This window comes from Podarcis liolepis, assembly GCF_965112155.1.
Source record: "Podarcis liolepis genome assembly, chromosome: 10".
NCBI classification, from domain to species: Eukaryota; Metazoa; Chordata; class Lepidosauria; order Squamata; family Lacertidae; genus Podarcis; species Podarcis liolepis.
The window spans coordinates 58,068,670-58,084,186 of record NC_139562.1 but is presented as its reverse complement, the minus strand read 5'-3'; the positions used below and the strand labels follow the sequence as shown (position 1 = coordinate 58,084,186).

At 43.2% G+C, this 15,517-nt stretch overlaps 1 protein-coding gene across 1 annotated transcript in view; it reads right to left on the bottom strand.

Annotated features, from left to right (window-relative positions):
• The window catches only part of LOC310687782 (sucrase-isomaltase, intestinal-like), a 90,144-nt gene that overhangs the window by 9,424 nt on the left and 65,203 nt on the right, over positions 1–15,517 (bottom strand). The window contains exons 15-21 of the mRNA XM_083463443.1: positions 14,962–15,078; positions 11,927–12,075; positions 6,611–6,699; positions 5,054–5,106; positions 3,548–3,678; positions 1,332–1,420; positions 1,029–1,078 (exon numbers count right to left, since the gene is read on the bottom strand). Of these exons, the coding sequence (XP_083319569.1) occupies positions 1,029–1,078; positions 1,332–1,420; positions 3,548–3,678; positions 5,054–5,106; positions 6,611–6,699; positions 11,927–12,075; positions 14,962–15,078 (678 nt within the window). The remainder of the gene's footprint in view (positions 1–1,028; positions 1,079–1,331; positions 1,421–3,547; positions 3,679–5,053; positions 5,107–6,610; positions 6,700–11,926; positions 12,076–14,961; positions 15,079–15,517) is intronic.

Below are 15,517 nucleotides of genomic sequence, written 5' to 3'. Positions count from 1 at the left end.
AAGGGACATTAAGGGAGGATAAAGATGCCTGCAGTGTTCAAACATTTGCCAGGATATTAGAAAGAAGAGAAGGAGCAGCTCCTACAGGTTATGGCATCTCCATCCTTGAAGATTTTCAAAGAGATATCAGGAATCAGGAAGAGGATTCACTGGATCCCCTCCAAATGTGTGTCCCTTGTTTTTGCCTCATCAAAAAAAACTAAGATCATGGCCACTGGTCCCATCACTTCCTGGCAAATAGAAGGGGAAGAAAGGGAGACAGTGAGAGATTTTACTTTCTTAGGCTCCATGATCACTGCAGATGGTGACTGCAGTTATAAAATTAAAAGACGCCTGCTTCTTGGGAGAACAGCAGTGACAAACGTAGACAGCATATTAAAAAGCAGAGACATCACCTTGCCAACAAAGGTCCGTATAGTTAAAGCTATGGTTTTCCCAGTAGTGATGTATGGAAGTGAGAGCTGGACCATAAAGAAGGCTGATCGCTGAAGAATTGATGCTTTTGAATTATGGTGCTGGAGGAGACTCTTGAGAGTCCCTTGGACTGCAAGAAGATCAAACCTATCCATTCTTAAGGAAATCAGCCCTGAGTGCTCATTGGAAGGACAGATCGTGAAGCTGAGGTTCCAATACTTTGGCCACCTCATGAGAAGAGAAGACTCCCTGGAAAAGACCCTGATGTCGGGAAAGATGGAGGGCACAAGGAGAAGGGGACAACAGAGGACAAGATGGTTGGACAGTGTTCTCAAAGCTACCAACATGAGTTTGACCAAACTGCGGGAGGCAGTGGAAGACAGGAATGCCTGGCGTGCTCTGGTCCATGGGGTCATGAAGAGTCGGACACGACTAAACAACAACAACAAAAACTGATACATGTCTTCCCTAAATAGAGGCTACCACTTCCCCAGCCTAATTTTTACTCATTTCTACTCCTCACTTTGCTTTTGCTTCCTGAACCTCTCTTCTCCATCCCCACCCACATCTGCTGCATACACACCTTATTTGTCCAAGTGCTTTTTTCTACTTACTTCTCTGTATGTATATCTGGCATAGAAATAATTTCCATTCTCGACCGTGTCTGCCAAAACACAAATCACAAGACTGATGTTAGTATTAGGTCATCTAACAAGGAAAAGGAACAGCTTCCTTTTAGACTAAAACATAACAAAGGACACACGTTGAGACAACATGTGCTTGCCTATTCAATAATAACCTTCCCCCTCCCCTCCTCACAAGTTAAAGGGACAGTTAGTAGGTCAGACCCTTCCCTGCCCCTTTTACACTTTATACAATGTGTTTTAGATACAATACCAGCATTTCTGAACACTCACCGGCAGAGTCGCCATCATCCCAGAAGAGAGAACCAGTGGCTTGGCCTTGTTCATCCAGGGCAACAATGAGTCCAAATGGATTCAGTCGGCTGTTGGGTTATTAATTTAAAACTAATTATGAAATGTGGGTGATACAGTCTTTTTATTTATTTGATTGACTCCTATCCGGCTTCAGATTTCAGCAGAAATCTCTAAGCAGTTTGCCAATCCACACTAAAAGGAATCAATAAAAGAACTAAAATACAAATTCCACATTCAAAACCAAACCATGCACAAATCATGCATTAAACATCAATATAAATCAAGGTACATCAAAATGCAACACAATGACAATTAACCATAGACATTTCATTATCATTAGTGTTATTATTATTTATAAAATTTATGTACCACCCTTCATCCAGAGATCAGAGGGCGGCTTACAGTATAAAAACACACTACACACAACAACAACAAAACAATTGTGAAACACAAGAAAGAACGACCCAGTAATATGGTCCTGTGAACAAGGGGGAGCTATCCATTAATGGAGAAGAAAGTGCCCTATGAGCATCTGACATAAATAGCGATGGGAGACCAAAGCATATGCAGAGCATGAGACTTAATTCAAAGGCTACAATTCAAATCCAAAATTTTCAGCCTCCCTGGTCATATCATTATAGCAAAAATGTGACCTGGAGGTGTACCTGAATAACTGAGAAGGCTATTAAATTCATTGGTATCTACAGCTATGATTTAGCATTTATTTTAGCATACAGAAAATTTGCAAAGTTGGTTGTGGTGCAACATTAATGTACTCATCAGGAACATACAAGTTTGCTATAGGTGCACCTTTTTTGCACATTTAGTGCAACCCCCCACACACACACCCCGAGAAACAAAAGCATTGAGGCAAAACCTGTTCTAATAATAATAATAATAATAATAATAATAATAATAATAATAATTGTCAGGGGTTTAGGAGCAGAGGCACGGGCAAGGGAGGAAACAGAGAGCGAAGGGGAGGAGGCAGAAGAAAAGATGAGTGATGACGACGACCCGAGATCTCCCAGTCTTTCCAGTGAATCAGAGGATTCACAGAAAGGAGCACCAGTAGCCAGGGCAAGGGGGGAGTCCAGGGGGGCACCCCAGGAAGATAGAGCCAGAGGGGACTCAGAGGAGAGCAGCTGGAAATCGGGACCAGCGTCACCGCCAGGAAACAGGGAAGAGGAAGGGAGCCAGGGGGGAAGCGCTGGCAGCTCACCACAGGAGGGAGGACATGAGTCAGGAGTGGCCACACCTCCATCGGGGAGCGAAGAAACGGTTAAGAGGAAAGTGGGAGGTTGGGCGCGCGCGCCAAGTTCAAATGCAGAGGAAGGCGGCGCAGTAAGCAGCCCCGAAAGGGAGCCAGGTCCTAAAGCCCGGCGCAAGGAGGCAGAAGGGTCCGGGTCAGCGTCAGAAGAATCCCGGAAGAAAGAAGCCCCGGGGGGTAGAGGGACCCAGAGGAGGACAGTCAGGCGGAAAAGGTGGAGCAAGGCTAGGATATTAAGTTGGTGCACACGGGGCGGGAACTCAGACGGAGCTTCGCCGATCTAGCTACTAGACGTAGAGTTGCCCGCAGCAGCGTGAGAATGGAAACTGTAATTCAATAAAGACTTTTACTTAATGATCGCTGGCTAGCGTGATCCTCTGTGAGCTAGGATCTTCAAGCAGCTCTGACAATAATAATTTATTATTTATACCCCGCCCATCTGGCTGGGCTTCCCCGGCCACTCTGGGCGGCTTCCAAAAGAATATTAAGATACTATAATACATCAAACATTAAAAGCTTCCCGAAACAATCCACAAAAACCCAAGAAGGGACAGCTGGACATGTTAGTTGCAGAAAGGCTGAATCTCCAATGCTAAAAACAACCCTGAAAGAAGCACTAAGGATAGAGATTGGGTAGACCTAGATTGAGGCATGGGCTACTCGGAAACCCACCTCCCAAATGCCATGCGTGCTCACAGCCCCGTATTTCATTTCTGCCATGTCAAGGAGCAAAAAGCAATCTAACTTCATTTGAAAAAAACAAACAGGAAGGTTTTAAGTGTGCAAAGTGAGAATACGCTCATTACCACAGTAATTTATAAGAAATTGACACTTGGTGCACAACACAGACAAATTTCAGCATGGTACCAAGTTCAGGCCAGTTTTCTAATTTGATCATTTTTAAAAAGGTAATTATGTTAGTTACCTCTTAGCAGTTCTTACGGCTGGTGCTTGCGTTGGCAAAATATATCCTCCTCGGATAAAGAGTGGAATCTTTTCCAGTGGGGCATCAATGTTGACACGCTTACGGTGCGATGACTCTGGCACTTTATCTCCCTACCAAAAAATTGGACACAGCTGAATTTTTTCCCCAAAAGAAATCGTAGCAGCATCTCTGGCTATATAAATAGCTGGTGATCTCTTTTGATTATTTTTGTGGCTTTTACTGTATTGCAACTGTTGTAAACTGCGGTATATAGTTTTAAAAAATAAATACATAAGCCATTTCCCCAGTTGGCATGTAAACTGGTTTTTAATCTGAACTCAAAATTGCCTCTTGTTTATAGTACAATGTTTACTGAAACAAAAATGCAAATTACTTCCTGGGACCTATAGCTTCTCATATATGCAAATAAACATATTTGTAACTAGTCTGAAAAATAAGATTTTATTTTCTTTGTTTTACTACATTTATCTCCTTCCTTTCCTCCAAGGAACCTAAGGCAGCATCCTGCTTATCCTTGATCAGATCAATGGTTCACCTGTTGTATCTTCATCAATGGCCAAGCAGATGTTCTTGAGGAACTCATAAACAAAGCAAGATGGAGATGTCCATCTCTTGCTTCTTATCCTCAACATCTGGTAAACATTCCAAGGCACTTATAGGATGCATTTAGCATTTAGATTCTTTCCTCTGTAAATTAAATGTATTCTTAAAGCCATCTAGATAGCTTTTGTCTCAACTACAGTGGTGCCTCGCAAGACGAAAAGAATCCGTTCTGTGATTCTCTTCGTCTAGCGGTTTTTTCGTCTTGCGAAGCAAGCCCATTGACGGATTAGCAGATTAGCACTATTAGCACTATTAGCGGCTTTTAGCGGCTTATCGGATCAGCTGATAAGCGGCTTAGCAGCTTAGAAAAGGGGGGGAGGGAAAAAACCCCGCAGGAACTCACAAGACATTTCCGTCTTGCGAAGCAAGCCCATAGGAGATTCGTTTTGCGAAGCACCTCCAAAACGGAAAACTCTTTCGTCTAGCGAGTTTTCCGTCTTGCGAGGCATTCGTCTTGCGGGGCACCACTGTAGCTTGTGATGATGAATTTAAGCATGTGTTTGTTTTGTCTAAAGTAGTATTTTCTATTTTCAGTCCTGAGCCTATTGCCAAGGCTGTGTGGGGTATATTACACACAAGAGTATAGAAAGACACACCTTTATATATAAAATGCAAAATGGGGAAATCAATGCATAAAGTGGAAGAAAACATTGCTCAGCTGAGCCGCAATTCCATAGGCTCCTTGAAATTTCAACATTTTTAGATTTAGTTCAGCACAGAACAAAGATGGACTCCATGATGATTTTGAAAATGGAAATTAAGAAGTTTAGTAAAGGGCACATGAAGAAAAACAATGGAAATGCCAGCTGACTGGAGATGAGTGAGATTTTATGCAAGACACTCAGTGATATATAACATAATGTAATCTTTACAAATACATACCGTATAGTAATCAAACCAGGGTGCTTCTGGGAAATATACGTCTACTGATCTTGCTCCCTGTAACCAACATGAAAGAGTTGGAACAGCTTTATACATTTCTGCTATATCAATGTTGATATCCTCAGTTTTGGTTTGATATTTCTACAGATACAACTATACCACTGGTAAACAAATTGTGATGCTATCCAGTCAAATTTCAAAAGTGCAATGACCACCATCTTCAGAACTTAGGTTTTTCGTTTCGGCTTCACTATGATCACAACTGTGGCTTGATTTAATTAGTGTAAGATGGCCACAAGCTGGAGGAGGAAGTGGTTCACTTGCTCTCGCCTGTGTTTCAGTGCCACCATTGCAGGCACCACCAAAGCTAGGACACAGTACTGCAGTTACCATAACTTAAAAGGTAAAGGTAAAGGGACCCCTGACCATTAGGTCCAGTTGTGGCTGACTCTGGGGTTGCGGTGCTCATCTCGCTTTATTGGCCGAGGGAGCCGGCGTACAGCTTCCGGGTCATGTGGCCAGCATGACTAAGCCGCCTCTGGCGAACCAGAGCAGCACACGGAAATGCCGTTTACCTTCCCGCTGGAGTGGTACCTATTTATCTACTTGCACTTTGACGGGCTTTCGAACTGCTAGGTTGGCAGGAGCAGGGACCGAGCAACGGGAGCTCACCCCGTCACGGGGATTCGAACCACTGACCTTCTGATCGGCAATTCCTAGGCTCTGTGGTTTAACCCACAGCGCCACCCACGTCTCCAAGTTACATGGCACTAATGACCAAAAGGGTTTCACCTAGCTTTGTGCAGCTAATGATTCAGGCATGGCTCCTCAGTCTAAGCAACTCATTGCTCAGCACAGACTGAGCACAGAAGACTGCCTGTTGCTACCTTCCCGCTCCTTGGCTTTCCTCCAGGCTGCCAACCCTGACAATTAGGCATCTGCATTTTAAGCAAGGCAGATTTATGATCTAATTTTTTGGCCTGCTGTACAAGGGTAGAAAGGCTCGTTGTGCCAGTACAATGAGTTCATTACTGTGCTCTGTACACACTGCAGCACTCTTAAGGTAATAGATTTATATACATAGAATAACTGATGCATGAATCAGTATTCGTGGTGGTTTAAAACCTTTTCTCAGTGCCTGGCCGCATGTTACAGATTTATTTATTTATTAAAAAAATAGTATCAAAATATTTCAGTCTGCTTCACAACTGTTTTCCCATCTCTTTCCTCCTTTTGCTAATTTCTAGCAATTTGATTTACTATGAATGCAAACACACATCTCTGAAGGGAGGCAAGAGATGCAGGAAAATTTGGGAGCAGCTGGGTGAGAGCTAGTATTCACTGCTTCAGTTCTACTTGGATCCAATCTCTTCCAAAAATTGACTAGGATCAATTTATAATGACTATCTCTGAGATTCAATCATTTTCTATAATTGGCTGAGATCATGCAGCAGCAGCAAGGGCATGAGCAAACAGAAGTTCATCCTGTTTCTGTTTGAAAACGATGAATGATATGCCCATCTTCACTTCCTCCCAGTACCATTGTGTTTCCAGTACTTGCCTCTTGAAGAACTGGAGCAATCATAAACGCAGATCCCCAAAGAAAAGCTGTGTCTATTTCATGGGTCTGAGGGTCAGCTGGAAACCTAGAACAAGAATTGTATAATTTGCTCAATATGTGGAAACTCATATTATTCTACATGTTTGGATGCTCCCCTGTGTCTGCAGAATGTTTCTATCGGCTTGCAAAGGCTCCCTGTCTGCATTTGCCAAATAGGATGGAGCTACCAACATTCGTATTAGAAATAATAATTCATAATAAATGCAGATGTAAAAGTTCCAAATTGTCCATAATTTATACCCTGGCAGAGAGCTCCTGCCCTATACCTTGGTTTGCATACGTTTTGGATTACAAACATGTCAAACCCGGAAGTGCGTGTCCCGGTTTGCAACATTTTTTTTGGATTACAACCCATTTTTTTGGATTACAAACAATTTTGGTGGAGGAAAGCCCCATTGGCAAAAGCGTGCCTTGGGTTACAACCTGTTTTGGTTTATAAACGGACCTCCGGAACGGATTGTGGTTGTAAACCAAGGTACCACTGTACATACCCTCCAACATTCCAGAACATGTCAAATGTGTATTTTCAAAGCTTGTGTATCCTCGCTGTCTCCAACAGCTGCGTCCCCACCTTATGATTAACCAATATGTGTGTTCCTTGTGATAAAGTCTAATCTTAAACACACACGCACATAAAGAGATGTTCTGACTCTAACCAGTTTTGCTGAATCATTAGGACCCAAACATAACATAACCTTATGTTATTTTATATTATGATATATTTCTTGTGAAAGTTTGGGGGTGTTCCCTATCAACACGACTTAATTTTTTGACACAGCGCCTTCAGGGCAAAGCAGTTACTTTAGTTTCACTTTCCTTCCTGTTGTTTGTATTTGATAGTGAAGCCTATGGAGGTCCCAGAAGTCTAGCCTGTTTGACTGGCTGGATGTGGAATTATGGTACTTTTGTACCCAGTTATGCCCTTCTTTGCAGTTTTTCTGTCTGTGGTATGGCAAAATAATATCAACCCTTGTCAAATGCATCAGAGCCTATGTTTTTGTAATTCTTTTTTAGGCTTCCCCTTCAATATTAACAAAACTTTCTTCCAGACTGATATTTGCATATCCAACATTCAGTAAATTGTATTGTGCTGACAGGATAAATGAAATTGCTCTAAAACACTCAGCATGCAGGCAAGTGCAGTGCCAATTATAATTAATAAAATTACTTGCATTATTCCCCATGTGCTATCTTAAACATTATCTTAAAATTCCATTCAGTAATCAGTACAACCTTCTGAGATTAAAACTTCAGAGATAATAAAAGATAGCTGAAACAGTTCTTCATACTTGAAGCCACTTTCCCCAATAATATTCAGCTCAGTACTTTGATTACTTGTCAGTAATACAAATTTATCTAAGTCTTGCCTTGCCATGCAACTGCCTTGGTTCATGTTCAACAGCCTTTTTGTAGGCACCTCAGGCATGGTCAGGTTGTTCTAGCTCAGCATCTGCCAAACCACAGATTCCTTTATTTTAAGTTATTTCAATAAGATGAGTATTTATTTCTATAGACTAGGATTCAGTTTATTGTACGTAGAATGTGAATGGCATAAACCTCTGGGTCACACTGAAAATATCAATGGGATACAACATGGAACACAGTATAAACATGTCATACTTTATTCTTTTTAGAGCCAGTGTGGTGTGGTGGTTAAGAGCGGTAGTTACGTAATCTGGGAAACCGGGTTCGTGTCTCCGCTCCTCCACATGCAGCTGCTGGGTGACCTTGGGCCAGTCACACTTCTGTGAAGTCTCTCAGCCCCACTCACCTCACAGAGTGTTTGTTGTGGGGGAGGAAGGGAAAGGAGAATGTTAGCCGCTTTGAGACTCCTGAAGGGGAGTGAAAGGCGGGATATCAAATCCAAACTCCTCTTCTTCTTCTTCTTTAATGCCAGGAAATGCCCCATGACTGCAAAGCATTCGTCCGTGAGGAAAAATTAAGAAGCCCTTGCCTATGTGAAGCTCCACAGCACTTCAGAGCTCCGCATTTCTGTTTTAATTTCCCCCACCTACACCCCTGCTGGTTACCAGTTTGTGTGCCGTGGAAGCCAAAGGTACAGCAATATAGGAAATGTTACGCTTCCTTCTCTGAAAGGGGAAGGGCCATAGTTCAGAGCCCATGCTTGGCATGTGAAAGGTTCCAGAGTCAGGTGGTGCAATGGGTCAGTGCACCAGGCTGTTAACCAGGAGGTTGGCGGTTCGAGGCCACCCAGGGACAGCCATGGGAAGGATTTCTGCATTGCAGGAGGTTGGACTAGATGACCCTCAGGGTCACCTCCCACTCAACAATTCTACAATTCTACGATTCAATTCCCAGCATCTCCAGGCAACGTTTGGCAATACTTCTGTCAGGGTCTATGGAAAGCCACTGCCAGTTTGTGTACATAATTGTGGTTAAATGGTTTCACTGTGTATTGAAGTCAGCCTACCTATGTTCCAAAAAAGAAAATACCAATCTGATATCATTGAAACAAAATACAGTGGTACCTTGGGTTACATACGCTTCGGGTTACACACTCCGCTAACCCAGAAATAGTACCTTGAGTTAAGAACTTTGCTTCAGGATGAGAACAGAAATCGTGTGGCGGTGGCGCAGCGGCAGCGGGAGGCCCCATTAGCTAAAGTGGTGCTTCAGGTTAAGAACAGTTTCAGGTTAAGAACAGACCTCCAGAACGAATTAAGTACGTAACCAGAGGTACCACTGTAAAAAAATTCCTTCCAGTAGCACCTTAGAGACCAACTAGCAGTTCGAAAGCACGTCAAAGTGCAAGTAGATAAATAGGTACCGCTCTGGCGGGAAGGTAAACGGCGTTTCTGTGCGCTGCTCTGGTTCGCCAGTAGCGGCTTAGTCATGCTGGCCACATGACCTGGATCTGAACTATTCATTTTTCTGAAGCAACTGACACTTTGTGAGGTCACAATGTGCAAGGGTAAATATGCTCCCAGGCTTCCTTCAGGGCTTCCTCCTCTATTTAGCTGTGTGGCAAAACAAACTTCACAGAGACACCTTATGTTTTGCTCTTTGGATGGAAAAGAAACTGGGCTATTGCTCTCCCTTTCTCCTCAGTTAGGCAAGACGCATACGTTCATAATGTGATTTAAATGATAAAAGGAAAGGTGACTAAGAAACACTGCTCTTAATGCAAGCACAATGAGCATGATTTCGATGCTGTCACAATATAAAAAGGAAACCATCCAATATAAAGAGGAAATCGATCAAACTCAGACCTGCATGTCTATGTCATGAGTCCCTTTAAAAACACAACCCAAATAATGCTTTCAAATAGTGTGCTGGCCCCAAAGCATTAGCAGGCTCCATGGGGTATCTGCATGGTATTATATACCATTTCAGGAGGTAAAAGAGGCACACCTAATTGTGGCACTAAAAACCTAGAACTACTAAGAGCAGGCCTTTTTGCTACCTGAGGTAAAAAAAAATCCAAGTTTCTAACCCCATTAGCTTCCTCTGTCTCCCAACAAAACGGGCTGCTCTTAAAAGTAACCAAAATCCGCTCCCAGAGGCAGCCATCTCATCTTTCCTCATCATACAGCTATTTCTGGTTTCCAGCAGACAGCTGCTTCGATGACACTAAGCAGGCACGGAAACCTGGCACAAACTTGTCTCTCTGTGTAGACTGGCCGTTGTCATGTGCTACAAAATATTTCTTGTTGGCTGCTTGAAGCACGGAAGAGAAAAGTATGTGGTGGGGACTGGTTTGCATGAAAACTGCGGTGCATGAATGGCTCACTGTTTGGTGTACTCAACCTGTGGGCAGGGTATATAATTGCAGGAGTTCTTTCGACTGAAGGAGGGCTTACCAAAAGGTATTTAGAACATCCTATCAATCTAATGACTAGGACTAGATAGAAACATTTTGCTGCCTGAGGCAGAGAAGATTGTGCCTCTGCATATTCCACATACAAAAGTCAACCAGACTGGCAGCTGAATCTTACTTTGATGCTAGCATCTTCTGCTGCACCTGAGGACAGAAGGCCAACTTAAGGGGCATTGGACACATCATGTGGTACATACAGGTTTGTCTGCTTCTGCCCCTTCAGCATCTGCCACCTGAGGCAGCTTCATCCCACTGCCTCATGGCAGGGCCAGGCTTATACATGATTTTTGCCTTTGCACTATCATTTTTAATTCCCGCCATCACACCCTGGGTGAAACTGAGCAATGCTGTCTTTGTTTTGTAACTGAATTTCGTTTGGAGACCTTCAAACAGTTTATCATTGACTTAGCCACAAACCTTCCAAAGAATTCTGAATGGCAAGCAATAGACTTTTAAAATATGCCTGTAAATATTATATTTCCATTGTAACCTGCTGTTGCTGTGCCTGTGGAGAACACGTAGCCCTGTTTTCTTCACCATCATTACGATCAACAAAATAATTGCGTGTTCAGACCTTTAAACCTCCCCCTTAAATAAATTCAGACAATACTCAAATTTTGGTTTGGTTTTTGGCAGAATTTAGGCCACAACTTTAGGCCACAACAGAAAGTGAGTGGTTGCATAGGCTCTGGTTCAACAAGCTCTCTGCACTGTTGCAGGTAGTGCTGACCCAGGGCACCAGCATAGGTCAGCCTAGGGTGAACACCTGGATAGACAGAAAGCCGGGAACAGGCTATGTCCACCACCCAGATGTCCCCTTGGACTCTGGCATGGGCACAACCCCCTCACAGGGTTGACCAAAACACTGAGTCCCTGGATTCCTTTAACGGAATACCCTTCACATAGGGATGGCGAGAGCGTTCCGCCATCCCTATCACCTGAACCAGAGCCTATCCACAACCTTACAAGTTGTGATGATTTGCCATGAGGCAGGCGAAACCCAAATGGCAACAGCCAATCAGCCAAGTGGGAAAAATTCCTGCTGTGCCCCTGTCCCAACGACAGACAACACACAGCGGCTTAGCAAGGTCAAGCACACAAGCCCTAAAAATAGGGAGAGGTGGGCAGGTGTTCCGAATGCACGCGCCAAAAGAGGAAGCTCTGGGTCACGTGAATAGGTATACATAGGTCCCTTGATCTGTTGGACTGTGTCCCATTGGCCTGATTAAACCCTGCATCAAGGGACCTACCAATTGGGTGTTGTGGCTATCCAATCATACCCACCCACAACACAGGGTTTGGTTGCCAGGTCTTGCCGCAACTCGTGCCCTCTTTAAGGGAGGACCCGATATACCTAATAACATATCTTTGATTAAAAACCCATGACAAGGAGGAAAATGAATGGGTAACTTACTCGTGCATTAAACCTCGGGCCACTGTATTTCCAAAGGCATGAGCTTCAAAGAATAGGGTGTACAAGTATGGCAGGAGGGAGTATCGAATCTGCAGTGTTGATCGTGCAATTGTGGCAAATTCAAGCCCAAACACTCCAGGGTCTTGTTCCTATGAAAAAGCAGGATTTCAGTTTGATTTGCATGTATTTATATTTACGCATTCAAGCTTACTGGACCCCCTGCCCCATCCTGAAAGCTAAGGGAACAACAGGCTTTGGCATGTAAACCTATTAAAGACTTCTTTCGTCAACTGCTTGGCTTTTAACTAAGCCAGGGTTTCCCAAACTTGGTTTTTTTGGACTACAACTCCCATCATCCCTAGCTAGCAGGATCAGTGGTCAGGGATGAGCTAATCTAATCACAATATATTTTTAAAAAGATGTTTATGTGAAGGTCCTGGGAGCAGGAACCAGTGAGATGTCGTGGTACGGATCAGGGAGATCTAAGTTCCTGCTCATACATGGAAGTTTGCTGGGTAACTTTGGGCCAACCACAACATCTCAACACAATTCATCTCATGATATAGAGGAGGGTTCAGATGCCCCCCCCCATTGGGACAATGCATGAAGGTTGTTAATGACTCCCCCCTCCCCAGTTTGACCAGCTATAATATGCATGTAGAATCCCTTCGTACACTATGTTTATGTATTCGACTGCTGCATATGTTGTTGGGAGCATGGCTGTTCTTTTCATCTCCTCACCCCTGAGGTACTTTCAATATCTGTTGTGGTCATCTGATACCCCCCCCCATTAGGAACCCCCCCCCCCACACGTAAGGATTAAAGAAGGCAGAGAACCAATATTGTCCTGAGCATCTCAAAAGTAGAATGGGATTAAAGTGTTACAAATAAATGCATCCCAAAAATGTTATTTAAAAGTTTATTGTTCAGGTATAACCAAAGCATCCTCTTCCTTTTAATTACATTTGCAAAGAAAGCAAAACTCTGATCCTCTACATTTTATGTTTCAGACTGGTGGTCTCTGAGGCAGTTGACCGACATTATGCTGTTCTCTGAATCAGCTGGTTTCCAGAGACATAATTTTAATGTCCCCCCTTTTTCTGTCAACACTGCTTATTTACAGTAGCTGGGTCAATAGACATTCAATGGGCGCTAGTTTGTTCACAACAGCAGCAGTGCTTGACAAGCTTTCATAAGACCCTGATGTGACCAGATAGCAAATTACCTCAGCCTTGGCCCTGTATTTCTTTTACACAAACCTGAGCCAAAATGATTTCTTTTGAGTAGGAAAGGTGTTTGTTCCACAAGGCTAGTGACTTGGCTCATACATTTGAAAACTTTTGTAAAAAGATTAAGAGGATCAATCAAACTGAGAAACCAAATGATCAAAGTTGCTCATAATTTAAAAATGTCTGTCCAGGCCAACCATCAGAATTGCATCAGTCCTACAATACTGAATGTCAAAACAAATGAGGAGAACATTCCACCAGAAAAGTGAGCATTTGTCTATATATATACAATTCACTATGGAAATAGAAGCCAACAACCAACTTCCCTTCCTTGACGTCCTAATCTACAAAAAACCTGATGGCTCCCTAGGACACACTATCTACCGGAAAAAAACACACACCAACCGCTACTTACATGCACAATCACACCACCACCCTGCACAAATAAACTCCGTAGCCAAGACTCTCATCTCCAGAACCAAACGCCTGGCTGACAAAGACCACTTGACAACTGAGTTACAGAATCTCTCAAATGTGTTAATCGCCAATGGATACCAGCAAAACAAGGTTACGAAGCTAATCCAAAAAGAAACACCCCCCCAAAAACCAAGACACAGAAGAAAACAATGGCATGGCCCTCCTTCCTTATATCAAGGGCACTACAGATAAAATTAGCAAAATCCTCCATAAACACAATATCAAAACAGCCTTTTGCACCAACCAAAAAATAGCCAATATCCTCAGAAACCCCAAAGATAAAATCCAGTTGGAAAACCAAGGGGTCTATGAAATACCCTGCAAAGTCTGCCCAGCCACGTACATTGGACAAACAAACAGACGAATAAATGCACGTATCGCAGAACACAAGAATGCCGTCAAAAAAGAAGAAAAAACTTCCTCTCTTTTCCAACACATGAAAGAAACAGGACACGAAATTAATTTTGCAGATTCCAAATTGCTCTTTAACATGGAACATCACCACAAGAGAATAATCATGGAAGCCATCGAGATAGAGAAACACCCTCACAACATGAACAAGCGTGACGACACGTCCCGCCTGCCAGACATCTGGAAATTAGCCCTCCCCACAAAAACCGACACCAGAACCAGAGGCACACAGAACGCCATCACCAATCAACCACACCAGACCCAAACCCAGACCCTCTCCACAGATAAATTACAGACACCATCCAGTAGCCAAACCATAGTGGCACCTCCGGATGCTGCACCCCCCTGCAATCCCTACACAGATCTGGCTGGCACAGGGCACAAAACCACAGCTCGCCCCTATACACGAAGCCAAGCCAGAGCACAACTAAGTGCAGTACAGCCATCTTCTCAGAAAAACTCTTCACAAGCTCAAGAGGTCAAGACACGAAAGCTTTAGCAACTAATCCACACTTAATGACCCACCTAAGTGGTACTCAGAATATCACTCAAGAAATCACTCAAGATATCCCTCAAGTAATTAAGGAACAAAAGAAGAAAAGGCACACTAACCTGGGAACTTCCTCTCTGCCCAGAACGTTTGAGGCTATACACCACACCCCCTCAACAGTATTTATAGGAACTCAAACACTGAGATCCTGCTCTGTTCCAGTAACAAGAAGCCGAAAGCACCAGCCTGAAGATGACGAGTGAGACCTCGTCGAAACGTCGCCTAGACACCCCAACTCTTACACGGGAAGACACCCGAAGACACCAAAACCTGCATTCCTGTACCCGTGAAAATCTACGAAAGCAAATATATATATATATATATATTTAATGTCCAAACTGCAATATTTCTAAGTGGCACCTACTTACCTTCTGACCAAATGCATTATGGTTTCTGGACAATGGATAGAATGCACCAAGCTGTGTCCAACGCAGGCAGAGTTCAAAAGTAGTATCATAGTAAAAGCCACAGATATCAGCACCCACCTGTGAAGAGAGACCAAAAATCAGTGCTTCCTGCCATTCATGCTGCAAACTGGCCACAAGTCACTTGGATACCAGTTGCCTACTGCAAAAGGTTATTATTATTATTATTATTATTATTATTATTATTATTATTATTAATACCCCGCCCATTTGGCTGGGCTTCCATAGCCACTCTGGGCAGCTTCAAAAAAAATATTAAAATACTGTAATACATCAAACATTAAAAGCTTCCCTAGACAGGGCTGCCTTCAGATGTTTTCTAAAGACAGCAAATGCAGCAGCTGCAGGGATGCAATTGTCCGTAGATTTCTTGACGGACCATCAGACCATCGACGGCCCATCAGACCTTTTCAATATAAACCACAATGCTCTTTATACTGGATTTCATAAGGCCTTGCTACTTAAGTCCGTATGTCTGTAACAGGTGTTGGATTCATTC